General features: G+C 39.0%; 1 protein-coding gene across 1 annotated transcript in view; it reads right to left on the bottom strand.

Moving 5' to 3' along the window:
• apba1a (amyloid beta (A4) precursor protein-binding, family A, member 1a) overlaps positions 1 to 14,600 on the bottom strand; it is a 46,971-nt gene that overhangs the window by 8,956 nt on the left and 23,415 nt on the right. Inside the window, exons 3-6 of the mRNA XM_084729218.1 lie at positions 13,534 to 13,629; positions 13,376 to 13,415; positions 9,116 to 9,261; positions 410 to 442 (exon numbers count right to left, since the gene is read on the bottom strand). Coding sequence (XP_084585344.1) covers positions 410 to 442; positions 9,116 to 9,261; positions 13,376 to 13,415; positions 13,534 to 13,629 — 315 coding nt within the window. The remainder of the gene's footprint in view (positions 1 to 409; positions 443 to 9,115; positions 9,262 to 13,375; positions 13,416 to 13,533; positions 13,630 to 14,600) is intronic.

The raw sequence follows: 14,600 nt of genomic DNA, 5'->3' as shown, positions 1-14,600 counted from the left end.
AGCAAAGAAAGAAACACACAACCACAAACTCAGTTAGACCTCAGAAAAGTTACAGCTGTTTCCTGCATCCAGCAAACTGGACTCCAAAACCAGCTTGACAAAAACTACAGAGTTCCAAATTATGGATGGAACAAAATGTCTGATGTGGAATGAAAAAATGGCGAGGGGACTGGAGACCCGAGGGCGAGACCGAAACAATGAGCAGCACCTCCAACAATACAAGGCTGCTGTTGCTGGATTCAGGAAAATGCCAACAATTCATCAGAGTGACAGAACACTGAAGAGGACACAAAGGATAGGACAGTGATTTACAAAGACAGACACAGAAAGAGACAAAGAGTGAAGCAGAGGAGAGAGAGAAGCCGTGCTCGGCAGTGTGGCGGACGAGACGGATATGTAGGTACTGCACCTTCTTCCTGTTCTGGGCTAATTTCTGGGCCGTCTGCCAGGCATGGAATAAAGCAGACAGGAGAGTAATGGGTTAGAGCAGTGCACAGGAGAGACGGACTGGATCATAGGGGGGGAGACAGGGACGGGCTGTTCATTGTACCTCAGATATAAGGACCTTACTGTAGTGCCATTGTACCGTGCAGTGTTTGTTATTTGGTTCACATTGTGTAGGCGTGTTCACATTTGTATAATTCTCCATCTGTGTGTTATGAACATCATAACTGCTGTGGATATCTGGCAGAGTTTGAGCTAAAGATGAGATGAAGTGAGTCCTGCTGTCATGTACCCTGTTTGGATGAGAGAGCAGCCCATCCTGCATCACCCCCAACTCCTTTTTGGGTGAAAACCGCCACTCTAATTTGACTGGCGGTCAATACAAATTCTGAAGTCTGTGCCACTTTAAAGGCATGAAAATAAGAAAACTGTATAGCTCTTTAGCTATTAGGTCAGGTGAGCAACTATGCTATGTCTTGATCAAAAATTAGTGTTGTTAAATAGAAAAAAAAAAGAAAGCCTTCTGTTCAGTCTGCCTCCATCAAAGTGGATGAATCTGACATACAACTACCTTATCGACTCTTCAAATAATGTGTGATTGGATGAATTTTGAGCAGATTATTTCCTGAACATCACATCAGAAATGAGTTTTGTTCTCCCTCTTAGGAACGTTTTATTCAGTTCTCTGTGCTGTGTATGTATATATTTAATTTTTTAACAATCATACATACTCAACAGGCCTCTTTTTTTGTTACCAATTCAGTGGTTTCTTCTCCCTGATATGTGACTATCGATCAATTAGCTCTTTGCTTGTTTTAACTGTGTGTTTTTCTAATGCAGATCTTAAATAGTAACCTAAACATTAAAAATAATTTCATTTGGTTTTCTTCACAGGAATGAATAAAATTCTGAAATATAGACCAACTGTATATTTTTTTTTATAAATTATGTTATACTCTTTAAAATCCAGAATGCCTCACGACCCCTCTGTGTTCCATACATTTGTAATTTTTCAAATATTATTAAGACACTTTATTTTACTGTGTTGGTACTGTTGAACCAAACTCCATTCTAAATGCAGCTGTTTTATAATAGGACCATGTTCACACAGTAAAAGCTTTAGTTACACAATCACTGAGACTTTTTTCTGAATAATTTTGATCTAAAGACTCAATCAGCACTCATCATTTGCTCAGTAACATCATTAATGAACCTGTGAAGAGTTTGCTGCTGACACCCACTGACTGACTTTCACCCAAAGCGGGGCGTGGGTGACATGATGAATTACTGCTCTCATCCACACCCTGTTTTTAATTTTCAATCAAATACTAAACTTGAACCTGTCAAGCATCACAGATGATTAATAAAGAAATATGTTAAATCTCATAAATATATATTAACCGATAAAGAATTTGCAGAAGTGTGGCCACTTGCACAGTGTAAAAAAATAAAGGGATACAGTTGAAAATAATAGATGATTTGACTTTGCTGCATGAAAATATTATCTGCCATACCCAATCATATTGCTTTACAATGTGTCTAAATGTGATGCACCTTACATATATTGTGCAGTACTGTACACACGACACATCGATGATGCTGTAAATGTTCACTGGTCTGTAGTGCAGGAAGCCTTCCCTTCCTCTGTTCACCTTTCAGCTACATGACTTATTGTTGTTTTGTCCTTACATGTGGGGAAATGTTTTGATACATCTGCAATGTCAGCCAGTTATGGGAAATACAACAATATGAACATATCTCTTGAATAACACAGTCCCATTGTAGTATGAAATGAAATAAATAATACAAGGACCATCTATTATTATATTTCCTATACTTCTTTCAGGGACTCCTTTTCTATCATCGACTAAGTGACATATTGTGAATGTAGTGACTGCAGTAAGTTTGTGTAAAACAAGTGATTCGGATGAATTTTGAGCAGATGGTATCTTGTGAATATTGCATCAGAGAGGAGTTTTCCTTTTGAGGAAGTCTTTGTCTGCATTATGTATTTTTTCATTTTTTAACAATCATACATACTTAAAAGGCTTCTTTTTATAAATTCCGTCATTTATTCTCCCTGATACTTGGCCACTGTTGTATTAGGTCTCTGGTTGTTTGAACTGTGTACTTTTTAAATGCAGGATGAGGCTGTTTAGCAGAGAGTGAAGCCTCTGTGAAGATAACTTGTGTTCAGGTCTTCAGTCTAAATTTTAAAAATAACTATTTCATTTAGTTGTCTTTAAAGAAATGCATTAAAGGGACAGTTCACCCCAAAATCTGGCCTGTGGTGCTGTTCATCCATCAAGATTTCTTTACTGTGAGTTTTGGAGATATCTGCCTTCTCTCCAGCATAATGGAACTAAATGGCACTCGGCTTCTGTTGCTCGAAGCATCAAAAAATACATTTGAAAAATTTAAAAGCAGTGTCTTTTTCCAAAAATCAAGACCGAGTTATTCAAGATAATCCACCGACCTTGTTGTGAGAGTTTCATATAGGAACTACTTTCTGTGTATTAGAAATTAAGTAGTTCTGGTAGATTTTACTGCAGAAAGAAAGTAGGCTTTGCAGCTAACACCCAAAAAACAGCACTATAGAGCCAGGGGAAAAATATCCATTTTTGATTTTGGGATGAATTGTCCCTTTAAATGCAAGAATATTAGATTGCCTGTTTATTTTTTTGAAACGTTATTTTACACCCCTTAAAATCAAGGCCTCATGACCGCTCTGTGAAGCTTTGCTGACCCATGGTGGGGGTCGGGAAATTTGTCTAACAGTCATTATCAGTGGTGGAAAGAGTACTGAAAATCTGTACTCAAGTACAAGTACTGTTAAATTGCTAAAATATTACTCAATTACAAGTAAAAGTACTAGTGTTAGAAATATACTTATGTAAAAATACAAAGTATTCTTTGCAAAAACTACTCAGAGTATTAGTTACTGTTGATGTCACTGTCACCTCCCCAAACTAGGGTTGCAAATTTTGTTTTCCTGAACCAGTAGTTGAAAATGCTAACAATCGATTAATCATTACAAAAGTCTCTGCCAGACAAAACAATGTCAAATGAGGTGCAGTTACTGCCATGACTGTCAATTTCATATCCATGAATACATTTTTAGTTGGTATAATTCTTAATGGCAATTAATTGATTAATGATTAATCATTAAGATCCCTGCTCCAAACCTGCTGCTGCTGCAGAGTTCTGTCTTGTGTTTCATTTGTATCTCCTGGTTTTCTTTGGCCCGTTTGTGATCAGCTCACCTGATTGGCTATTAAAATGCAGATGAAAGGTTTGGCTATTAATTCAAATTGTACTCAGTACTCACTTGACTCACATGATTTTAAAAGTAACTAAGTAGATTACATAGTGTAATGCATACTTGAGCACGAGTAAAAGTACAGACTTGAAAATCTACTAATAAAAATACTTGGTGCAGCTGTTATGGTCATAAAACATTTACTTCTGCATGTTTGTCTCCTCCTGAAAGTCAGTTTAGGAAGCTTCATCAGTAACTCAGGAATGTTTTAAGTCCTAATTTAGCATTCAGCATGATTCCTACCAGGGACTTTAGAAGAATGCAGGGCCCATGAAGTCAAAAGCGCTCGGCCCTACAGAGGCCTGAATTCTGACTCATGCCAGACTACTGATGAATGATGCTCACATTTGGCCCAGTACACTGTACTGATACTACTTCTGAGTATTTGATAGCCATATATGGGCCAGAACAAAGCAGAAAATGCCAACACTCAGCCACAATTAGCAGCAGGAACATGGCTAATATTGTATCTATAACATTTAGTCTAAATGTTTGGGGGTGTGGAGATGGTGATTCAATGGATAATCTCAAGATTAGTGAGTTGAACAGTCCAGTTTACAGCAGTCATCCTGGATGTTCCCAGATTAACTTCTCAAAACGAACACTGAGGGGGATTCTAAACCTCCCACGCCCTCAAAGACGGGCTGATTAGTTACAGGGAAGAGCCCCCTCACCCTCTCACTGCCCCACAGCTGAAACCAGGGGACTTCATCTGTCCTGACCTCCATCTGGCAGCAGGATAACTCCTGCCAGCACGGGCCAGCCTCTGCCAACACACTGCTGGACCGCAGTCACTGGTCATTTTCTGTTCACACTAAAACTGTGTGCACGCACGGTGCAGTAGGAGCCTCTGGAAATGTCGGCATGCAAGGTAACAGAAAGGCCAAGTGTATCTGCATTAGCCTTTCTCTGCCAGCAGGTGTCAGTGTTGCTTTAACTCCAGAACAGACAGACAAGCTGAACAGCAGCACAGTCCAGCTCCTGTACCCTGTCAGTGTGAAAAGCTGCACACTCCTGGGACTGACTGCACAAAGACTGACTGTAACAATGGATAACCTCTATGATCACACTTCACACACATGTAGGGCTGTGTCATGTGCTCATATTGCAATTATGTTGTAAAACATATTGCAGTCACAGTATGATTCACAATACACACAATACACATTTTACCTTTATGAAATAATTCAAGCTTCTGTGATTTAGATATTGTTAATATTTTGATCAGTTGTGCAGCCCTTCACAGATGTTTAGGTTTCGTCTTTTGAACAGAGCTGTCCAGTTGCTGGCTGTCTCTATGCACTCTGGGTAAATTTCAACTCACACACTCAAGCTGACAGCTCTGCTTGTAAAAATGAATGTTTAAATTTATTGTCATTAAAAACTGATTAAAAACTTTAAAAATTATCTAAAATATACCACCTTTATGTAAGATTTATTTTGATGTAGAGGGCAACAGGTCACATGACCGGAGCTGACTCAGGGGTAAACCTGTTGCTTTATGGGCAGAAGCGATACGGCTGCAGGGAGAGCCAGCATGGCTGCAGAAAGGGGTTTCACAGACCCCTGGGTCGGGGACCAGTGTTCCAATATATCATGCTTTAAACACAAAATACAACAAAAACAGCATGACTTATAAGTACAAAAAATATATCCTACAACTCAAAAAATGTCACAAGACTTTGGTTACATATATTTATATTCCTATATTTTTTTTTTGTCTTAATAAGATATTTTTCTGTACTTGTACGACATTCTGTATTTATTTCTGAAGCATGATGTAGAAGTATGTTGTACATATGTTTAATACGCCACACTGTGTTGGTTATGTCTTGTTTTGTTAAGTTTTGGTGTGAAAGTAGCTCTATAATATTATAGTTTTCTGACGGCTGCAGTTTAAAGGCCATGGTTAAACTCCAAATGCAGAAAATAGCAACATTTTTCATTTGTAGGCTTTATGTTTATTGCAATTAATTAAGCTATAAATGCAAAAACATGATGCCCAAGTAAATAATTATCTAAAATATAATATTGATATTTACCAGTGATCCATTTACACAGTAGACTTTACGTGAGTGTAAGAGTAAAATCACAAACGTGTGTAGTGCAAATTACAAATCAATATATTGTTACACATTAAAACTAAATACATAAATTAATAGAAAATTACAGTAAAGGTAAAACAGTAAAATACCTGGTCAGAACAGACTGATCAGGAAGGTACAAGTTAAATTATTCCGCTGTCAGTAAGTGAAAATAGAGTTTTCAGTCTGGATTTACAGGCCTCATTGTTGTCTGCCTGTCTGACCTAGTGTGGTAAATTATTCCACAGTATGTGGAGCCTGAAATGAAAATGCTCTGCGGCCGGTGGAGTGCTCATTAATCTTCAGGACAGTAAGATAACCTGCGTCCTGTGATCTGAGCGTTCACAGGGGAATGAAGGGACTGAGGAGTTTGGCCAGGTAGTCCATGAAGAGTCTGGAGGTTAATAAGTAGCAGTTTGTAGCCTGACCTGAATAAAATGAGGAGCCAGAGAAGTGAGGACAGAACACGTATTGACACTTTTTGGTTTCTACTGAATTCTCGCCCCTGCATTTTGGACTGGCTGGAGTTTTTTTCTTGTCCTGCAGTGAGGTCTGCCTGTGTTACAAACGGGTGAACATTATGGCAATGAGGCGGAGATGGAAAGTGATCTCATTCATGTGTTTGTCAAATGAAAGAGTCAAAAGTGACAGGTTTTTGACTGATGCATTTGGATGAATGATCCTGCCAACGAGGCTGAAGGATGTGCTTGACACATTTTTTTTTCTTTTTTTGGCGGGGGTTATTTTTTTGGACCTAAAATCGTGATTTCTGTTTTGTTTGTTGGGGGAAAAGGTGGAAGCAGAGGTGGAGAAAATTCAGAGACTAGAATTGGCATAGAAATAGAAACTTACATGCAATTCAGGGAGGATATTGCCAAGTGGGAGCATTTATAATGAAAAGAGCAGTGGTCCTAATACAGAGCCTTGTGGTACCCCACAAGAAAGACTTTGACCATCAAAGAGTTGCTGTAAGTGTACTACCAAGGTCACATGGAAGAACAAAATCTATTTCAACTCATTTGACTCAGCTGTGTGACATTATCTTTGTTAGCCACATCCAATAGAATAGCACAATACATCCTGCAGTGATGTTGCAAACCTGCTGTGGGTTGTGTTACTCCATGAAGAATATTTCTTCTCTCTTTCAACAGCAACCCCTCTAATCTTACAAGTGGGGAACATTTTTCACTTCTGTCAGCCAGTCTTGGAAAGTAGACCTTCACAATATGAACATCTCCCCAATATATGATTTCAATCAATATTTTTGAATAAACAAAGAAATTAAGTAACCCATTATTTGCAATTATACAGCTCTGAAGAGCACCTGTTCTTGAGAGCTGGGACAGACTTTAAGACTTTAATTGTAATTCTTTGGTAAAAATGTATTCTTTAACAGTTTATATACATGCAATATATGTAATTTATGAAATGTTGTGGTTTGCTTTAATGTTTTTTATTACTAAACTTGCTCTGTGCCAGAAAACACCCTTGTCCCAGACAAGGATTCACAACAATTTAACAATAAGTTAAAAGCCTTCAAAATGTTTGCCCACATATCCAGATATCCATCAGCTCCATCAGGCATAAAAAGGGTTAGCTATACCCTAAGGACACCTGTCTCACTTCCTGGTTTAAAAAAGGCTGGAATACTGCTCAAGCACTGGTAAACTTTCTATTTTTAGACAAATTCATTAAAAAATATTTCTATCAGACGTGTCTCAACCATAACATGTCAAGTAGTCCTTCTAAATCAAAGCTAAATAAGAATTATAGTTTTAAAATGTGTATTTTGATTAACATTAAGAGAACTCTGAGACACTTTAAAAAATAAAATGGCTGCTCACTATGACTTTAATAAAAACTTTTTAATAAAAAATGTAATCACTAGGAGGTTGGCACATTATAGGGTTTAATGGTGAAGACTTTGATCTTTTAAAATATATTTTCCAGCATAATTGAAGAGAAAAAAATCAAAACTCCCTTGAGTCCCAGTTATCAAGAACTGAGAGAGAGCTGTAAGCTATCAGAGTTTGATTTATTACTATCCAAACTGCCAATTAAGGCAAAATCATTGGTGCAAAGTTAAAGAAAACTTTAAGGAAGCTTTAAGTTTTAAATCTTCATCCTTGGCACCTGCAGTAGACTAGTTCAAGAGTAAATGTAGGCGTAGCGAACATATTTTTCACACATTTCCACATACATTTCTAATCTCACCCTCTTCACAACAACAGTATTCTCATGGAAGATAAAAAAAGTGTTTCTGACGTTCTGTACATTAATCAATTTATTAATTCACTTTTTGTCTCACAAGTAAAAGAGCAAACTATGTAACTGAGTACATGATCCAAAACTCAGCTCAGGGACCTTGAGGTGCTTTGCCACTGTGACAGATGTTGGACGTTTTACTGCTGCTCTGTTCCTGCTGTGTGTGTGTGTGTGTGTGTGTGTGTGTGTGTGTGTGTGTGTCTGTGGATGAAGGATTTGTGTTTTTATTTTATCACTGGCTGAAAAATGCTGCATCACTGTCAGCTACTGACTGAACAAATGGTGGGAGGGTGGGGTTGTTGGGGGTGGCAGGGGGGGCACTGAGGACAGGAGGACCCTGGTCATGTGACAGGACGGGAGTGAGAGGAGTGAAACAGTCACAGGTAAAAACATGAAATAAATAAATCTTCACTGAGTCAACCTCTGTAAGAAGATACACATCACAAACATCATGCATTAGTTTATTTCAATGTGCACATGGATCTACAGAATCACTCAGTCCACTCTGATTGTACAGTGGTGTTACAGAGTGAAGCGTCTTCCCTCATAAACTATCTTTGGCTGAGCACATTTTAACCTGACAGCAGACAAGTTTAATTTTGTCCTACTATCATCACAAGTTACTCACATAGTAATTAGTGACAGCTGATATGATCTGCAGCCTCCACATTAGTCATTTTAACTGGCTAAAAATGACAAGCTGCTACTAATAAAGTGTAAAAAAATTGTGTGGACAGATTACTAATTTTTGCTCTTGGATCTTGTTTTTTTTTGGCATGAGACACCTGTTATTCAGCTCTCTCTGTCACTCTCTTGCCCAGAATATCTGCTGAAATCTGAAAAACATTAAATATATTATCATTACAGAATTAGCTCAGTTCATAACCAAAAAAACTTGAGCGTGGCAGGTAAAAATATACGTGCAATTTGCTAACTTCAGAGCAGCGTGTGCATGCATACAGTAAACTACATGAGTGTGTGTGTGAGTGCTGTGCGCTTTCACCTTGATGCGGCTGACGGCCTCCTGCGCCTGCATCATGCGGATGTTCTTGGACGGTGTTTTATCCGACAGCAGCTGGGTGGAGCCCAGGTAGTTGGCAGCGAAGATGATCCCATCGATCAGGTCCTCTGGGTCACATGGACCTGGGACTGAAAGGAGAGAGGGAGGGGTTCAGTCTAGATATAGAGCACAATGTTTGCAATTCCATTTTGAGATTAATGCAGTAAACTGCAATAATCAATATTCTGTTGACAATGGATCATAGTTACCATGTTGGGAGAATGAGCTGAATTTAATTGTATCACTAGAAATGTGGAAGGATATCACTTAAGTACACAGAAATCAATAAGTGAACAGCTATTGTGGCTATTTACACCTGCAGTGGAATAGCTAATGTGGCTATTAACATCTGTGGTACCACTTTGGCTATTTACACCCAGGATGGAATAGCCAATGTGGCTGTTTACACCTGGGTGTAATATAGTCTGGCATGGCAGACAAAACACCCTGATGTATGTAGCCAACAATGCTATTTGCACCCAGTGTGGAGTAGCCAGTGTGACTATTTACATCCACATCGTACAACAGACAAACCCTGATCTTTTCTCAAACCTAACCAAATTGATTTGTGGCCTAAATCTGACCAAATGGTGACTAAAAACTGAAAATAGAAATTAAAAAAACCCTGAAAGTAATATGTCAACAAAGTGTAAAGTTGAAACTAATTTCTACTAACATACAGGAGTGAAACTCCAGTCTTCCAGGCCAGGACTCGAACCCCGAAAGTCCTGCGTTTAACCCATTTAACCACCCCAACTTCTTCTCTACAGAGACTTTGATGCTCTTTATAGCTAACCTAGGGGGCTAAGTGTAAATAGCTGAAAAGCTGCCACGTGACTATTTTCACCTGGTTCCAAATAGACACTTTAATATTTTTTCTAAAAATGCCTGTAATTCAAGCAAAGTATTTGAATAAGATCACATTAAATTGGCAAAGGTGTGGAGTGGCACCACCACTCACACCTGAGCAGGAATAATGGACAGAAATATTTGAAATCATAGCAGCACTTTAGCAGTGATTATATATGTCTTATAAGCTTACAATGAACATGTTTATTATGCTATTATTAATACTTATATAGAGAAACGAGAGAAACCCCTTAACTCTAAAGCCCTATACAATTCAGAGGTATATGGGTTCAAGAGACCTCTGAGTGAAACCTGTTAGAATGTAATCAGAGACATGTCTTCTGCCCTCTGGTGGATTATTAGTGTACTGCAGGCGGTGGGTGCAAAATCCAACATGGCTGCCATCACGAAGCGACTCACACTTTTTTGGCAGGGAAATCTTTGCTAATTTTGAAAAAGTTACAGTAAGAATAACAGTTATAATGTTATATAATATGAATATTTATTATATTGAAACAACTTAGAATTACTTTTTTATCATAAAATCCTGTGTGTGTGTATCAAATGTGATACAGCCAGTGCATAAAAAAATATCTGTGAATCCCTCAATCATGTTAAATAAACTAATTAAAGCTTAAAATGTCACTGTAAAATAAATTTAGAGAGGAGTATGGAGTACGGAGACAAAGTGAGCACTTGCTAATAATTGTCTTTTTCATTGATTTTCAGTAAAACAATTCCTTTGCTGTCGGAATTGTTTGTTTATTTACCAGTTCAGATTCATATTGATCATAATGTTCTTGCCAACCACAAGGTGAGAAATAAAGTTCTCTGTTTGAAAAAAAACCCCAAAAAACAAAAAAAAGTGAACTGTGCCAAATTTTCCAAAAGCAATGAATAACATTTCTTTTATTTATTTATTTTTTTTAAATCAAAAGTACTGTAATTTTGTAATTTTCTGGCAATTATTTGATTTTTCATGCTTCACAGGGTTAAGTAATGTGACTGGTGAACTGGAATCCCCCCCCATTATTCCTCATCCTCTTCCCCATTATTCCTCATCCTCTTCCCCTTCCCCTCCCTCCCCTCATCCGTCCCTCCCTTCCTGTCTCTCTATTGGCTACTGAAGGACTTGACATTTAGGAAACAGGCTTAGCGCCGCAGTTCAATAAGCTGCATATTAGCAGGGAATCACTGGGGAATCGGCTTCAACATGCCAAACCCTGACAGTATCGGCCAAGGCAGAGGTTAGAAGGACACAACAGCCGTCCTCCATCACTTCTTTGCCATTTACTCTGTTTGCTAGAAGCCTGCCTGCATGTCAATGCTGTGAGACTTAAAGCTTCCATCTGTGTTTCCAGCTAATGACCTTAGTGTTTAATTTCACAGGTAGTTAAGCGCTTTACAGCCCCAGTCCACGGTTATTATAACTCACTACCTTGTTTCCAAGCAATGATTCAGGCATTCACTATTAATTTAGAGTAAAGTAATGTTTGAGCTTTATCCAGCTTTGATTCGTGACCAGCACAACACTTCTGGAAAGTCTACACACAAATTTGATCCTCAGATTCTTCTTCAAGATCTTCACATTTTGCTTTCAATCATCTCTGGCACTGGGGAGGATCAGAATCTTACTGATATCCATTTCATAAGAATCACTTTCATCTTCATATTTGATTCTTTTGCTTTTATTCTTCTTTTTTCTAATTACCAAACCTCTTAGTAGTGCATTTATTTCCTTCATTTATTTCCTTCTTGAGTCTTCATTTCAATTTTCCATGAGGGATTTTCTGATCTCTTTAGATCTCTCTTTTCAAAGGAAAAATCCTATTACTTGTCTGTAAAGCTCTAAATGGTCTTGGGTTTAAATACATCTCTGATTTACTTGTACGTTATGAAGCACCCAGACCCCTCAGATCAGCTGGACCAGGTTAACTCAGTGTTCCCAGGATCAAAACCAAGCAAGGTGAAGCAGCCTTTAGTTTCTCTGCCCTGCCTTTAAGTACTTCAGCAGTTGACCCTTTGCTATGCCCCGCCTCAAAACAGCAACTGCCCAATCATTTCTCTACATGCTGAAGGTGTGCAGGAGGCTCCAAGAAGAGCGATACTCGCTGTTTCATGAATCTGCACAGTGGCGTCTTTTTTTATCATCTCTCAAAAACATGAAACACAAGAACACACACGTGGTGAGTGGATTAACCTCCTACTGCCTCCAGACTAACCTGTTAGATACCACTGGATCTGCATTTGTTCTGTTGGGGTTTTGAAGAGGAGGATGTGGGCTGATGCAGGATCAAAGTGGGTTGATGACGACGCGTCTCTCTCTGGCTCGCTGTCTCAGGTCTAAGCTGGGTTAGTTTAGCTTTTATCCCAGCTATCTTCTGCAATCGTCGTCTGACTGGTCTAGCTGGGAGACCCGTCTCAACATTTGCTGCATTAATCAAGTCCCTGCACGTCCTTTTCCCATGTTACAGAGTGTATTTCTGTCATCTATCATGTAGATATACCCGCTGTACGTCACCATTCAACCAATATTTTCTGAGATGTTAGCTAGCTTTAGCTTTGGTCTTTTAGCACTAATATTGTATCATGTATCATTAGCACTAATATTGTATCATGTATCATTAGCACTAATATTGTATCATGCACGTGCTAGTGTAGGTAACTTTGCATGTTTAGTACACTTTCACAGGGTTCTTGTTTTAAAACGTGTCAGATGGAAACAGTAAAGCTGGAGACTTCTCAGCTGACTCAAGGAGTTAGCAGAATCTTTTCTCGAATCGATTCTCGTTGAGAATTGTTGACAGTTGAGAATCTGCTTTTGTTTAAATCTCTAAGGAGTCAAACACCTCGTGTTTTGACAATCACTCCCAGTTTCAATGTCAAATCTGCCACAGTTATCACCATTTACTGCATAGATGCAGTGCAAGAATGAAGAGTTTGACAGGCGTAGCAACAGTAACTAAGGAGGGCGGGGCTTAGTGAAGGGTCAATTTCCTTACACATTTATACCATGGGATATTGGATATTTCTGATTATTTGAAGTGGGGTTGTATGAGGTACTTATCCATTATCTACTGACAGTAGATGGCGGTCGGCACACCCCCAGTTTGGAGAGGCAGGACAGGGTCAGCAGCAGAACGTCTTTTAGCCACCTAAACAAGCCCCATCTAAAACTATCAAAAATCCTCCTTGAGCTGCTGACCTTGTTGATGAGTGACCAGATCAATAACGCAGTTCCCATTTTCTCTGAATACCATACATAGAATACATGCAGTACCTCCCTCTGCACCTCCCTTTAACTCTCCCCCGGGGGAGTTTGAAAACCTCTGCACCACAGGACAAAACACTCACCTTCTACATATGTGGGGAAGGATGCAAGGCTTTTCCTGGACTGTTAATGAAAGGAGAGAGGAATGAGTCTTTCAAACATGACTTGACGTGCAAAAGTGAAAATTGGAAACAGCGCAGTCACAGGGAATATCTAACGAACTGTAAATTGCTGAACACACCTCTTTACTGGAGGGAGACTCGAAGCTGTCATCCTGCAGAAGGTGTCTGCTGGAGGACTCTGCGCCCGGAGGAGACGGAGAGCCTGAACCAGGAGACTGCAGGGAGACAACAGGACGGGGACAAAGAGAAGAATGCAATTTGTGAATTTAAACCTCTCACTCAAGAAAAAAGAACCACTTAAACATAAATGTACCATGTGTTACAAAATGAATACCAGTGAGCCTGTTCAAGGTTAACATGTTAGGTTTCTAGTCAAATATACAATATACAAATATGAAGACTAACTGAGCAATAATAACTTGTCCTGTATGGACAGCACATACAGTCCACATGGTCATACATTTGGGCTGCACAGGGACGTCTGCACATATCACTGCAGGGATCACTGTGGATGTGAGCAGATGATGGAATTCACATCACATGGGCAAAAAACACACAATTTGAGCTTTGCGGGGTTGACACTGATCACATAAACCCACAGAGAATTATTCCCAACTCATCAGTTCCCTTCACCTCTGTGTGACTTTGAGTTCATTGGTTTAATTTTACAGCTGAAAGAACAAACTGGTCGACATGTCCTCATACCTAAACGACAGAATAGGTCAAGTAAGACCACCAGTGGTAGGCATGGGTCAAAAGGTGGGTGTTTCTCCAACTACGGGCACTTCTAAGTCCCAGCAGCAATATCTTGGATTTGTGATTCCAATTTTCTTAGCTGATTCCAATTTCTGATTTTTTGTTTTTTTTTAGGGTCTGACCTGCCGATTCCAACTTTGGCTGATTCTGATTTTCAGTGTTTCTAAGAACTATAATTGACAACATTCACAAATGTGTTTGCAACTCTTCTTGTAAAATTAAATTGGATGTTCATAATAAAACAGTGACTATTAAATATATACATTTTCTCCAAAAGTGCTCATGATTACAGATATCAGGTACTAGAGGGAACTCATGAGATCTTGTGAGATTTCGCAGAATCTTGGGACGCGGGATGCGATTTTAGGTGAGCTCACACAAACCAGAGACTGACGTGATGCAACAGTTTGCTGTATTTAAACTTTACAGT

Source organism: Lutjanus erythropterus, chromosome 10 (genome assembly GCF_056507025.1).
Source record: "Lutjanus erythropterus isolate fLutEry1 chromosome 10, fLutEry1.hap2, whole genome shotgun sequence".
Lineage (NCBI taxonomy): Eukaryota > Metazoa > Chordata > Actinopteri > Lutjaniformes > Lutjanidae > Lutjanus > Lutjanus erythropterus.
This window is presented reverse-complemented; position numbering and strand designations above follow the sequence as displayed.